The sequence below is a fragment of the Sprattus sprattus genome (assembly GCF_963457725.1).
Source record: "Sprattus sprattus genome assembly, chromosome: 4".
NCBI lineage: Eukaryota > Metazoa > Chordata > Actinopteri > Clupeiformes > Clupeidae > Sprattus > Sprattus sprattus.
Window position 1 is genome coordinate 3,712,737 of NC_137923.1, and position 15,096 is coordinate 3,727,832.

Consider the following 15,096-nt stretch of genomic DNA (forward strand, 5'->3'; position numbering starts at 1 on the left):
TATAAATGCAGGCCTTTTGGCGTGATGTTGTTAGTACTCAGCCTCTCTGAGGTGATCAGACAGACACACACACACACACACAGGCACTGCTACCGACAGGCTCCATCCACTCCCCCCCTTTGCAGCCATGAGGAGCGAGATCAAGAGCAAGGCGTTCTGGAGGGCCGTGCTGGCCGAGCTGCTGGGCATGACCCTCTTCATCTTCCCTCAGCATCACTGCCGCCATCGGCAACGAGAATCTGGACGAGCTGAAGACGTCGCTGGCCTTCGGCCTGGCCATCGCCACAACTGGCCCAGAGCCTGGGCCACATCAGCGGCGCCCACTTGAACCCGGCTGTCACCCTGGGCATGCTGGCCAGCTGCCAGATCAGCGTACTGCGCGCCGTCATGTACATTGTGGCGCAGATGCTGGGAGCCACTGTGGCCAGCGGGATCATCTACGGAGTGAGGCCCGCAGGCAACGAAAAGCTGGGACTCAATGGCGTGAGTTAACAACCCCCCTTCCATACACACACACATGCACACACACAGGCACACAAAGACACACACGCACACACACACACACACACACACACACACACACACACACACACACACACACACACACACACACAAACTTTCTCCTATTCTTCCCATTATCTCACTGGTCACATTCACATGGAGATTCTGATGTGGAGCCCGCCTCTGTCTGGGCTGTGTAACTGAAATAACAGACTGTGTCCTGTGCACTGTGTACGTGTGTGTGTGTGTGTGTGTGTGTGTGTGTGTGTGTGTGTGTGTCTGTGTGTGTGTGTGTGTGTGTGTGTGTGTGTGTGTGTCTGTGTGTGTGTGTGTGTGTGTGTGTGTGTGTGTGTGTGTGCGCTGTGCACTGTGTACGTGTGCGTGCTGAACTGCAGTTTATGACCTGATGAGAGACACCTTGTTTTTGAGGGCACTGCAAGTGTGTGTGTGTATGTGGGTGTGTGTGTGTATGTGTGTGTGAGTGTGTGTGTGTGTGTGTGTGTGTGGTTATGTGTGGGTGTGTGTGTGTGTAGTTATGTGGGTTTGAGGGTGTGTGGTGGTTTGTGCTAAGCGTCCCAAAAGCTGATAAAAAGTTATCTGCTGAGCTCAGTGAAAGCGTCTTCCTCCTTGATAAAGGTTCCCTCACACTAAGTCAAATGAGGGGAATAAACACACTCCAGCATTGGGTGACGCGTGTCTCTGTCAAGAAAATAAATCTTCACAGAGAAAGAGGGGAGTCACTTAAGTTAATTGTAGTGATGCAGCTAGAGAATTTTAGATGTGCTTGTTGCTAGCGACAGCATCATGTGCCACTGTTTAACCTCATTCCTGTTGATGTACTTGCTGGCCTCCTCCTTTCGCTCTAAAACCATCCAAACATTTTCTACTACCATGTGGCGTTCATCTTGACATGTAATCATGTGAATGATTATGAACTAACGAATGCTTAATTGTTAATTAGAGTCTTTGTTATTGCTTGGATTTTTAGCTTCACTCATTTATCTATATTTGGCCCCGATCTTGAAAACACTTTTTTGTCTGTCCCTTCCTAAAACTAGAGCAAAAAAACAATGAATTTGCATATCGGACACCCTTAATGGCTGCATTCATTTGTCCTTTGTCCGTACCAGGTTGTGCCAGACCTTGTTTGATGAGAAAAAGGGCAATTATGAAAATCCATTCATCCATCTGATGCAATTTGACAAACTGTTTTTGTCTTCTGTTTTTTTCCCCTCCTTTCATTCTCTCCCTCTCTCTTTTTCTCTTCCTCTTCCATGCAGCTCGCTGGTGTGTCCCCAAGTCAAGGTATTGGCATCGAACTGCTGGCCACCTTCCAGCTCGTCCTGTGTGTCATAGCAACCACAGATAAAAGGCGGAGGGACGTGACAGGTTCCGCCCCCCTGGCCATTGGTCTCTCCGTTGCTCTGGGCCACTTGACAGCCGTGAGTAATTCATAGTGGAACTAACGACACTTCCCCACGTGTGTGTGTGTGTGTGTGTTTGTGTGTGTCTGTGTCTGTGTGTGTGAGAGACTGAGCAAAGAACCGTATTTTTTCAAAAGGTGCTACTGTTGCTCTTGTGTGAATAGTGGTCGTTTGCGAGGGGTGTTTTTATATCACGCACACCTTTGCATGCAGTGTAGAGTGTATTTTATATTCCAATGAGGTAACTCCGTAGCTGTGCTGAAATGAAACCTGTGATGTGCCTGTAATGCTGCAGTGAGACTCTCAAAGACCACTCTGTCTGTTCCTCACTCCTTCCAGATAAGCTTCACTGGGTGTGGCATCAACCCTGCACGGTCCTTTGGGCCTGCTGTCATTCTGGGCAATTTCACCAACCACTGGGTAAGCCTAGAAACCGTACCGTATGGATTTGAGTGTGAAGAAAACTGTGAGGTATTCCCTGAGATGACAGAACACAACCAGTGCAGCCTTGATATAATGCCGTGCTCATGATTAATTCGAACTTAAAGAGACAGTCCGCCCATGGGAGGTTCTACTTTCTCCATCTCTGACTGCAGCGATCTCACGCTCGTGCTTTTGTTTACAGGTGTACTGGGTCGGGCCCATGTGTGGAGGCGTGGCTGCTGCTCTAGTGTATGACTTCCTGCTCTATCCTAAAATGGATGACTTCCCTGAACGGATGAAGGTGCTCGTCAGCGGACCTGCCAAAGACTACGATGTCAACGGAGCAGGAGACACCACGGGTGTCGAGATGAAGTGAAAGCTTGCCAACCCCTCCATTTAGTGTACAGTCTGTCTAAGTGACCATCCTTACATGTGAAGATTATTTTTCTGTCTGGAAAATTTCTACTTTTATAAAAACCCATCTGAAAATAATTCTGTTTAAATATGCCGGAAATATTCACAGTACATTCACATACTCTTGTTTGTCTGGAAAGTGTTAACAGCCTTTCAAATTGTGTAAGATAACTTTTTATTGTTTTAATCAATGGGTTCCACCATCAGTATTCTAGACGTAGAATCACATATATTTGTAAACTATTTTCAATGTAAATGTTTATTGTATCATTTTATATTTGTACTCTGTGTGCACTATGACACTATGTCTTTACTTTTGTAAGTAAATGAGAATATGTAAGCTGGATATGTCACAGATACATGTCTTCCACTTGTTATTGAAAAAATATGTCCCGTTGTTACTGAAAATAAAAGTGTTCTCTGACTGAATAGATTTTTAGGCTAAATAATTTCATGCTATAGTTGAGCCAGACATTTTGTCTGTGAACCGTCACAAAGGCTGTTTGAAGTGGATCAATGCCTCCCATTTCCCAAACTCTCTCTTTGTTCAGTTTGCTTAAAAGGGATCTGCTTTTGTTCTGTTGTTTAAGCAGTAAATTTTCTCTTGAACTAATTGTCAGTGGTATGGAATGCCCTCATGGCTCTATGACTGTTGGAGATGCAGAAGCATCATGTCACTCCTTGGCCTGGTCAGTAACCTTATACACAAGAGTTGTAATTTTGTGAATATCATGACATCTCTCACACTCTCTCATATAAAAACAGCAGTATCATGACATCTCTCACACTCAGATAGAAAAACAAAAGGCACCTGAGAATCTTGAGTGGTGAATAGGTCAGTAGAATGCTTGTAGAATTCTGTAGACCTGCTCTGGGTAGCTGCAAGGGAACTGCAAAACAGAACGACAAAAGCAAATGAAAAGGATGTGATGTCCACTCAGCTGACCATGTACCTTAGCCCACATTGCTGGTGGTGAGGTGATATTTATGTTGGAAGGTTTTCAACCCAAACATTGATAGCATGTTGTTTTTCATCAGTTTGGCTACTGCCATCTGGTGGTCTAAATGCACGGACCCGTCCCTGTAAAGCCTGTTTCTTACTTTTACAGATGAAATGATAAACAGACCATACACTTGGTGATGAGGCACAGTTGACAGCATTGGTTCCTTGTTTGTTTCAAAGAGCTGAGTGTAAAAATTGGAAATTTGGAATTAGAAAGACAGATGATACTTCAAATATCCTGCAATAAATAAGCATGCAATTAAACATGGCAGTTTCCCCAGCTAGTGCTGAGAAAGTAGTACGCTCTATTTAATAAGCTGACCTTTGGTTATGTTGTAGAAAAACAAAGGCCATCTGGACTCTCTTACCACAGATATCTAAGCACAGCTATCTGCCTTAAATATTTTCCAGGTGAAATATTTGTTTTGTATTCCGCGTATTAGTTCAAACATATTTTGTGGTGAAAATAATGTCTATACTCCAAATTCTCTGATGACTTTATGTTTTCTTCTGTGTATATGTAAAGAAAATGATATACAGCCTTTTATCTCTCTGTTTCTTTTTGCCTGAGGGCTTAACATCACAATGCGAGAAACAGAACAGACACAGCAAAACTATACCAAACTACTCAAACCATGATATGTTTTTTCACAGTGGGAGGTTGGGAGTCAACCATAATGAATACATTTAGAGTTGAGGGCTCACCCTAAGCGAAATGTCTACGCCCACTGAACAGCACTCTTAAAGCTAATCCCATTAGACCCCGCATATGAGTGGCTTCAATCTACTGTAAAGTCTTTCAGCAAATGATATGAGGAATACTATGACCTTTGACCACTATGACCTGCGATAAAGCTTGGTCACAGTATCTGACCCTGCTTGTCATAGCAGCACAGCCTCTTTATTTTTAGACACAAACCAGGAAACTGTTGAAAATGCCTGAAGTACATTGTGTGGCTCTGTGGCCACTGGCCAGCCTCTGAAAATATCCAGGGTTGAAATACCACAGAAAGGCCCTCACATTACAGATTCAACAAAATACTTCCATTGTGTCAATGCCAAAATATTAATGCTTTCCATGGGAAAAAAAGGCGTATTTCTGATATTCGTTTATTATTTATTTTGCAATACACAGCGAACCGATCACCCCAGTGAAAGCTTGAATATCTGTAAGTGTACATTTTCATTGTACACCCCTAACGTGCTACTCAGACATCTGGAATCAACAGATGGACAATAAGACCTATTCACAGACGTTCCACACCCATCGCGTCTCCGTAGTACATATATGATTGCTGTTAAGTGCCATAGACTGAATCCAATCATACACTGACAAGGTGGAGGACAGGTCATTTATTGTTTACACCAAAGTCAGATGTCCCTGTAGGCCAGGGAGTGAATGCGTCAGGCACGCGTTTCCCACCGCTCACACAGGGGCTCGGGCAGATAACATCTATACCGGTGGCTGATTGCTGTGTTCCTTGCATTCTGTGTGCCCTAATCAGGATCTCTGTGTGTCACCTGATTGCTCAGGACTGTTACAATGGTGTGCATGTGTGTTTACTGACAGAATACTACTGACAGACTCCAGAATTCCAACATAACTTAACTGCTACTATAGTTTCTGAAAGGAGGTATAGAAAATGTCTTATGTGAATTAATACAACTGAAATGTACTGCCAGTTGCACTAAGATATCAGGTGCAATTGATTTGTGGCTAATGCTGCTGATTGGCTTGTGAGACCAGCTGTACCTGGCTGCACCTTTAATGAGATAATCAGTGCAGTGCCCCGGCAGAAAGATTCAAATCTGTGTGCTTAGAGCACCTAGTCACTGACTCATCTGTTTTCTGCTTGGTCCATGTCTCTTCCAGTTTTGAGCCTGTTTTAAAGGACCTGATAGACCATGTTGAGCGAGGTGAAAACCTTGGCATTCTGGCGTGCTGTCCTGGCGGAGCTAATAGGAATGGTGCTCTTCATATTCATTGGCATTACGGCAGCCATTGGAAACAAGAACAATGGCGGCCCTGACCAGGAGGTCAAGGTAGCGCTGGCGTTTGGGTTGGCCATTGCCACACTGGCCCAGAGTCTGGGGCATGTTAGTGGAGCACACTTCAATCCTGCTGTCACACTGGGCCTGCTGGTCAGCTGCCAGATCAGTGCGCTCCGGGCTGTGCTGTACATCCTCGCTCAGATGGTGGGGGCTGTCTTCGCCAGTGCCATTATTCTAGGACTGAGGCCGGATAGCATAAATGCTCTAGGTTTGAACCAGGTATGCAACACAAATGCAAGGAGTCTAGACAAATGTTGTTTGTTTGGTTGTTTCTTTCAAAGAATTTGATGCAGAACTATGTGTCTAAAACCAAGGGTATAGGCATGTATCTGGGGGTCAGGTTGATTTTCAGAAAACAGTCATGTCCTGGTTAATTGGTGTCTTGCGGAAGACTGTACAGCTGGACAAGCTATGTTGTCACTTCAGCTGTGTGTGTGTTTTAACTTCATCTCATAGAAGTGGTTTAAAACAATATGGTACATCTGTATTAATGTTGAATGAATACAAGTTGAGTGGGGAAATGGCCGCTGAAGCTCATGTTGTTCCATGTAGGTCTTTTATGTACCCTTTTTTAAGTAGTTAAGCATGTCAAAGAGAGTAGATGGCTTTTTCTTTCTTTATTTATATATATATATATATATATATATATATATATATATATATATATATATTTATTTTTTTTAAAGATTATGTTTAATTGAAATAAAAAAACTTTAATTACAAAAAAAAAAAAGATTATGTTTAATTGTAGAATGTAGTCTTAAAGTGTGGTTAGCAGTTTTCATATATTAATTGTAGAAGGTTTGTCTGACAAGCCCTTTGTTTCTGTTTCCCCCCCCCCCCCCCCCCCCCTTTCTGAACACACAGCTGAATGGAGTCAGTACTGCACAGGGCTTTGGCATAGAGTTTCTGCTCACTCTTCAGCTTGTCCTGTGCGTCATTGCCACCACAGATAAAAGACGACGCGATGTGAGCGGTTCAGCACCACTGGCCATCGGGCTCTCTGTGGGCCTTGGACACCTAGGCGGCGTGAGTGCACGCTGCTCTGACCACTAACAAGAGCGCTGTTAAAACCATGGCTTTGTTAACCCTATACAGATCCAGCAAATGTGTAATTCTGTAGAGAATGGTGCAGGTTCAAATGTCAGTTTCTACCATTCAAAATGAACTGAAAGCCCTCTGTTTATTGGGGTTCTGTGCATTCCTTTCATTACAGATAAGTTATACAGGGTGTGGCATTAACCCTGCTCGTTCGTTCGGGCCAGCGGTCATATTGAAGACCTTTGAGAACCACTGGGTGAGTTTGCTTGAGAGTGACTGTGCGTGTGTTTATGTGCGCCCACACGTGTGCCTATGTCTTGTCCCCTGTAATGTAATTGTATGTAGTCTTCAAAGAAAGTACTTTCTTCAATTTTAAAGAGGCATTCCCTCACCCCCAAACAGACTGACTACTATCAAAGACCTACGTGTGTGGTACATTTAAAAAAAAACCTTTTGTTTTCAGGTATACTGGGCTGGTCCTATGAGCGGGGGAGTCATGGCTGCCCTCATCTACCACCTGCTTCTGTCCCCCATACCGGGTGACCTCCCACAGAGGCTCAAGGTTCTATGCCATGGCGATTGTCAAAATGAGCGACAACCTCTGCTGGATGCTGCTGAAGGAGACCAGTGGACCAAGTAGTAAATGTTGCATGTTTAAGGAGCCCATTTTCTGTGAAAATGACAATAAAATATCAAGATAATTGGCAAAGGCTTACATGACTTATCTTTATTTTTTTAAGAGTATAATGCATCTATTTGCAACATTTGTCATGGTGTTGAAAGAGGTGAGATTTATTTGGGGTAGGGATGCCTTCCAGAGCTCAATAAATTGAATGTGAAGCTTGGCATGTTTGTCAAGAAATGTGTCTACAGCCATGAGATTTGTAAAATAATATTCAAAACTTCTTTCTTGTATTTGGCCTGGTTCAGTAGGATGGCTCCGTTTTGTCTGACTGGTCAAGTGCTCAGTGAAGCCACAGCCTTTCACAGTTTGTGGGTGTAAAAGCTGTGGGGTGCCACTGTCAGCAGTGCTATAGATGTCTGTTCATCCAGTGCAGGCTTTTGTTTTTTGAACTCGCTTAGAAGAAGCTACAACAGCCTGGCCATGGCAAGCGAGGTGAAAAGCTGGTCCTTTTGGAGGGCTGTGTTGGCAGAGCTAATAGGAATGCTCCTCTTCATATTCATTGGCATTGCAGCAGCCATTGGAAACAAGAACAATGATGGCCCTGACCAGGAGGTCAAGGTAGCGCTGGCGTTTGGGTTGGCCATTGCCACACTGGCCCAGAGTCTGGGGCATGTTAGTGGAGCACACTTCAATCCTGCTGTCACACTGGGCCTGCTGGTCAGCTGCCAGATCAGTGCGCTCCGGGCTGTGCTGTACATCCTCGCTCAGCTGGTGGGGGCTGTCTTCGCCAGTGCCCTCATGTATGGACTCCGACCTGATTACAGTGTTTCTTTGGGACTGAACCGGGTGAGTGGCAACTATAGGCATCTACATCCCCATTCCATTCACATTGTTGCCAGGCAGCTTGTGAATACACAATCTCATCCCTGAATTTGACAAGAATTAATGATCTTGGATGTATCGCCTTATTAGGTCTTTTGAAATACAATTTGTTTCTTTTCTCACCTTATCCCCACAGTTGGCACCTGGAGTAACTCCCGCCCAAGGGTTTGGTATTGAGCTCCTAGGCACCTTTCAGCTGGTGCTGTGTGTGTTGGCCAGCACTGATTCAAGGCGCACTGACGTGACCGGTTCGGCTCCTCTAGCAATAGGTCTCTCAGTGGGTCTGGCTCACTTCGCTATTGTGAGTACACACACCATCTAATAACTCACAACCTAGGCATAAAAGTAATTATCTTGAAGAGAATGAGGAGTATGGGATTCAGAAAATGCAGTTTGGTGTCCGTCAACACTCATTTCACTTGTGGTTTGAGAGTAACAGAACAAAAAACTATGACTATGACTTACTTTTTGCACATTTTTGTTTCTAGGAGTGCTGCTCATCAAATTTGGCACAGCACAAAGGTTAAGGCCCTGGTTTTTGTTAGGGTTAACATAATGGTGCATTGCAAAAACAGCATACATTCAGCTAAACTGACTTGAATGGGGGCCACGATCAAAAATAGTTAATGCCCAAAAATAGTGTCAAAAGCAAGGTCAAAGAGGACCACTTTGAGCAAGGCCACATTTCAGCCCATCAGGTCATGTGAGGGAGAGGGTGTTGAAAAGAGATAAGATGGAGAAGACCGATAGAGGGTTGTAAAAAATGGTGTAAAAGGTCTGAGATGTTGAAAGGAGGCAAAGGAACACAGGACGAATAGTTTGTTCTGTGCTTATAAAAGAACATGGACTACCACAAGTACCTGATAAAAGGAACATATCAGCAATCCGCCTGTTCATCGTCTGTTAAAATGGTGAACTAAGTTTATTTTGCAATTTAAAATGCACACATCAATAATCATTCAGTTCACTATCCATCTGTTAAGATTGTTAACTAAGTTTATATGTCTGATTGTGCCTGATATACAGCTCCTAAAAGTCTTTTGAAGATTCCCATGCACTTAACCATTAACTCTCTTCCCACAGATCAGCTACACTGGGTGTGGTATAAATCCTGCCCGTTCTTTTGGGCCCGCAGTCGTTCTGGAGTCATTTGAAAACCACTGGGTGTGTACATTAGGGTGTCACTTTGGGAATTTTGTGAAATACAATGTGCGTTTGTTTTATTTAATGGGATTCGTTTAAAATGTGGTTTTACTCAAGACAAATGAAATTAGCAGCTTTGTTGAACATAATACAGCAACAATTCCTAAAATCTACACCCAGACATTGTTTTTATTTAATTTTTTTTTTTTTTTTTTTTTAAATCTATCATTTCTGTGTTGTAGGTGTACTGGATAGGCCCTATATGTGGAGGGGTTGCTGCTGCTCTGGCCTACGATTACCTGCTATTCCCAAGACGAGAGAATAACTCCACACGGTGGAGAATGCTGACCCACGGAGCGGGTTCTGGGTCTTCTCAGCTGCTTGACGAAGCTGAGGAGACTGAGACCAGCCAGTGGCCCAGGCACTAAAGAGGCAGCTTCATTGTCTCTGTGTGGGTGAGGTTGTGTGCTGTGGTATGAGTCCTTCATTAAGATGATGGCTGCCCTCACTCGATAGGTTCAAAACTGGATCGAATTATCCCCTTTTTGGTGTCTAGTCTTGACGTCCATATGCTGTATTTTTTCTCGGTTTTCTCGTGGTGCTTCATGATTTTGTTTTAGGTTGTTCAATAGCTGGGTTTCCATCCAACTCATTCGCATATTGTACATACATTCATGAAAGTTTGCTTGAGACAATGCAAGTCTGTGTATTTCCATCAGCTCTGTTATGCAAATAAAAAATGGACAATCTACTTATTGGAATGGTCAAAACTCATATAAGAAAGGTGGATGGAAACCCAGCCAATGTTCTGTATAATAGAACATTAAATCATTCTGTATAATAGATTTGGATTGAAATTATATTAAAATTTTCATATATATAAATTCCATTATATGACCTGTTCAATGATTTTGTTATTGTTTTTTTAAATCCTAATGGCATGATTTTAAGATGTTTTTGTAAAATTATTCTGCATGTAGTGTTATCTGTAAACTGTTATCCAGAGGTGTTTGAGTTCCCTTAAAACAGCAGTTTAAATGTGTTTTCAACATTAAATAAATGCCGTTTCAAATATCATGCTGTCTGCAAGCTTTGTTTAAAAATGGATCTTCCTCCATTATGGAGTGACATATTATTCAACAAAGCTGGAAGGCCTCCAAAGCCTTCTCACGAGCACACTGCAGGGGGCCCAGAAGGTAAAGACATGATTCAATGCATGGGTAGATGTACTGTATGTGCGTATGAGTTTCTTAAAAAAAAAATTAACACAACAGTAACCAGAAGTGTACCCGCTGACAAAACGGAGCTTTAATTTCCTTGCTGGCACCTTCACACTTCATTGTATAGAGGACATGGGCTGCCTCACGTAGTCTTAAATGTTTATTTAATGACCCCCCCACACCCTGTGTTAATCACTTGATTGCTGAAGAACTACGCTTTCCAGAATGTAACTTAGAAAGATACCGTGAGCAGGCATAGCATCAATCCACTGGTTTTTCTTGGCTGAACTTTTAGGTAATGGAAGGAAACGTCATTGTGGAAACGGCTCCCACTTGCTTCCATCAGGTTTGACTTTGAAATCTATTGCTTTTAAAAAAGAAAATTTGTGTGTATGGTCTTTTTAATGAATTTTGTTTTTGGTTCTTTTCACAATTAACAACACTTCACATATGGTGGTCCAGGTCTCAAGCCCTGACTTTAAATGAACATATCTTTTCAAAGCCATTTGTTTCAACTATCATCAAGGATGTATTAAAACAAATGATTGGTTGACTAGATGCTGCTTATGGTCACTAAGGTGCCAACAAGGAAGAAAAAAAACAGGCCGATTTCCCCCTCTCTCTATTTTTCCACAGAATCTGACAGAATCTGTCAGTGAAAAATGACCAGTTCCTTTCCGTTGTGTTTCATGTGTCAACACGTCTCAGCCACTTGAAGCTCAGATGTACATAAACACATGGACAGAGCTGTCAATAACAGCATCCTCCCGTGTCAACTCCACAAAACCTTTGCTTCCCCCTGTGTCCCTCAAGATCCTCACATTGTGCTGCATGTTTGTTTTGATGTCGCCCTCTGTTACTAGCCACTTATCTTCTCATCTCCCCTTATTTTCACACCTCCTGCCCTTGGTCGAGCACACTTTTGAAGCCTCCTCATTTCCTATCCACCCATTCTGTTTATGCATCAGCTATCGTCATCAACTGTGATTTGAAAATGGGAACATAAATGAGGGGCTCTTTTTGAAACTGGATTTGGGTGTAGACTCCATGCTTCAAATGGACAGAAACTGTTTTGCTATCCATTCAGCTATTGTTTTTGAAAAAGGAGATGGTGGGGTGGTTGGCAGGGGATGGTGGGGCTAATGGAGGGCCGTGTTGAGACGAGCCGGTGAAGGAAGAGAGAGGTTGCGCGCTGAGGAGGACGGAGGAGTTACTCCCGCACATTCCCTGTGTTGACAGATGGCAGAGTCTTCTCAGGGATGGTCAACGGGACTTCACACATCCACACTCCCCTGTCTGTTCTGCATCAGCTCTTGGCAGCACGGGTCAAAGTCTCCTAATAGTAGCACAGAGGCATAGACGGTTGCTCAGGCACAGTGAGTGGGTCCTGTGCATTATGTGGGTGTGCTCCCAGTGGGGGCCAATCCATTTCTAAAGTGTGTTTTGAAAGGTTCAGGGTTTTTAAGACCGCACACACACACTTAACCCTCCTCTTGTTTAGAAACAGGATAACCGTGGAGCTACTCTATCACTTTGGACTCACTTTTGAGTCACAACTTTTCCTAAGAGAGATAATGGTAATGGTGATAAACCAGTTGCAGAAAAATGCTGTGTGAAGTGTTTATGTCCCAAAAATTGCACCACTCACTTAACCTGAACGGTACCAGTTCCTCTTTTCCCCGGACACAGAGTAACGCAGCTTACCCACATTTTAACGACATGTAGCAAAACCCACAAAAGTGTAGCCGGTTTCCTCTCTTCAGCTGACTTGGCATAAACAAAGCTTTAGCAATTCAGTCAGCAACATCTGCCCTTAAACTATAGAACTGTAAAAGCATGTCCAGTCAACACGCATGAGACAGAAACATCACCTTAACCAAAAGATAAGACCTTTGAGGGATTTGTTGACGCATCTACTTTTATAGGTATAACAATTCCAGTCTCTTTATTTAATCACATATTGCACAGTGTATATGTTATATTTAGTAGAACTGAAAAAGAATGTGTCTGCAACCGGACTACAATCAAGCTGTCTCTTGGAGATGCATTCAGTCATCAACAATAATTTAAGGTTCTTTTTGAAGTTTGCTACGGTGGCACTATGGTGGCTTTACCTTGGCATTTACTATTTAAGAATTACTGGTTATGGTTATGGTTATGATATTAAGCAGACACTTTTGTCCAAAGGAACTTATAAAATATAAAAAAGACATTAAAAAATTAGATAAATGTTGAACAAAAACAAAAAAAGGAAGTAATACTAGCCTAATTTGGGGGAAAAATCAAGAAAATATTTCAGGTACAAATCAATAGTAATCATAATCATAATAAGAAGAATAATCACAAAACTATAAGGTAGGCCAAGGCTGTCGCTGGAATGGAAAGCACTAGGTAGGTCATTCCACCACCAAGGCACCACAAATGAAAAGAGTCTTGACTGCGATCTCCTGCTACGGAGAGACGGCAAAGACAACAAACCCTCATTAGAGGAGTGAAGTGGTCGAGATAAGGAAAAAAACTGAAATTAAGAAGAATGGGGTCAATGAAGACAAACCAAGCTGAATGTTAATATTTTGTGGGATAGCCGGGTTGGCTGGGAATACGAGGAGCTCAGTTTTTGAAAGATGGAACTGATGGTGACGATTCATCATCCAAGCTCAAATATCACAGAAAAAAATCCAGCCGATATTGTGGAGTCATCCTGAGGGAAAGAACAAGTACAGTTGAGTGATATCTGCATAACAGTGATATGAGAACTCATGGGAACAAATTATCTCACCTGAGGAAATGGTGTAGATAGAAAATAAGAGGGTTCCAAGTACCAACCCTGATGTACACCAGTGTAGAGTTGGTGATACTTGATACTTGTCCCTGCCCTGACACACTGAATGAATGTCCACTGAGGGACAATTCAAACAAAATGAGTGCTTTCCCAGAAATTCCCCATTCGGACAGCGCAGAGAGGAGGGTGTCATGGTTCACTAGCCTGGATACCAGCCTGAACTCCGCCCAAAACATTTTTGGTCTGGGAGATTCAGTCTGGACTTGAACTAGTTGAGAGATGTTAAACGGCCCAGAAAAGTGATCTGACCAATCAAATTGTAAGGGCGGGCTTTATACGTTGAATACGTTGATTTTATATGATTTAAGCTATCTACACGACTTTTTTATGTCTACATTGACTCGGTTAGTTGTGTATACGCAAAACGAGTGTTGCCTAGGATTGTAGGTCTTAACTGAAGCACTCTAGACCATTATTGATAGGTTATGCTAGCGCGTAGACAAAAAAAACATTGAAACAAATGGTAGCTTCTAGCCTTGAGTGCTAATTAAGTAACGTGAGCAGGCATATCTCAACAGATATTGACAGCGCATTCATTTTGAAAGAGGAACAGAGAAACGCGATCAAGGCATTTGTCGATTGAAAAGATGTTTTTGCCGTCCTTCCTACGGGATCAGGTAAAAGTTGAATCTATCAGATGGTAATACACTACGTTGCTCTGATTGGTTCTAGGTATCCAATTCAGCGAAGAGGAATTTTCTTTCCTGGTTTGTTGAAACACGCCCCATAATCACAGCCCAATGGTTCGGTCTCAGACTCATATTCTGACTAGAATTATGAGTATGACATCGTCAGGCTAATGGTTCACTGTATTAAAGGCTAGAATCAGTACTGATGACTGATCAGAGGCCTTCAATGCTTCAGTTACAAATACAGAACCGATTAAGTAGAATGACCACTCTTAAAACCAGACAGCTTATGGTCTAGACAATTGAGACAGGAAATCAGAAACTAGCTTGAAGACAACTTTTTCAAGAATCTTTGACATTAAAAAAGAAGGGATACAGCAGTTCTATATTTATCCACATTTTACAAACAGAAGAAAGCATTGACTACATGTTTGATGGCAGGTCAATTTGTAGGCGAGATAAACTGAAGAAGGGTGGTTGGAATAGGGTCCAGGGTATACAGTATGTTGTAGAACAACTCTGTTTATGAAGCATAGAGACTTCATCCTCATCGTGAGTGGTGAATGTATCCAACAGTGCTCCAATGTCCAAATAAGGTCAGACCTGTTTAAGAGGATGGCGGCAAATTTTCAGTGAAGAACATTGCAAAGTCATCAGCTGAGAGGGAGCTAATGGCAGAGGTGGAGAATTAGGGAGCTTCATGAAAGTAGTACTATCTGTAGAATTGTCAGCCTTGTCCATGAAGAATGCCTTATTAGTAGCTGCGACTGTGGAAAAAAATGGCAGATAGCAGAGACTGACAGTTATCAACACTGGATGTATGCCCTTTTCTCTCAGCAGCCCTAAGGTCCTTACGTACTTTACGAGTACTGTCTATCAGTGAGCCAGGGGGAGCAG

The 15,096-nt window shown here is 42.8% G+C and overlaps 3 protein-coding genes across 3 annotated transcripts; all 3 read left to right on the forward strand.

Annotated features, from left to right (window-relative positions):
• Positions 1-127: 127 nt before the first annotated feature.
• LOC308363588 (aquaporin FA-CHIP-like) lies at positions 128-3,195 on the forward strand (the record flags this gene model as incomplete). Its single annotated transcript, XM_080836392.1, is given in 6 exon segments — positions 128-205; positions 207-287; positions 289-483; positions 1,782-1,943; positions 2,265-2,345; positions 2,551-3,195. Coding segments are annotated over 6 exon segments (771 nt in total). The 3' UTR covers positions 2,725-3,195.
• A 2,475-nt stretch (positions 3,196-5,670) lies between these two features.
• LOC308363955 (aquaporin-1-like) lies at positions 5,671-7,498 on the forward strand (the record flags this gene model as incomplete). Its single annotated transcript, XM_080836878.1, has 4 exons — positions 5,671-6,036; positions 6,685-6,846; positions 7,034-7,114; positions 7,322-7,498. The coding sequence occupies 4 exons, from the start codon at positions 5,671-5,673 to the stop codon at positions 7,496-7,498; spliced, it is 786 nt and encodes a 261-aa protein (XP_080693004.1).
• A 465-nt stretch (positions 7,499-7,963) lies between these two features.
• LOC308363954 (aquaporin-1-like) lies at positions 7,964-9,936 on the forward strand (the record flags this gene model as incomplete). The annotated part of the gene is made up of 4 exons (XM_080836877.1): positions 7,964-8,329; positions 8,502-8,666; positions 9,449-9,529; positions 9,751-9,936. 4 exons carry the CDS (start codon positions 7,964-7,966, stop codon positions 9,934-9,936), a joined length of 798 nt encoding a protein of 265 aa, XP_080693003.1.
• Positions 9,937-15,096: the final 5,160 nt, after the last annotated feature.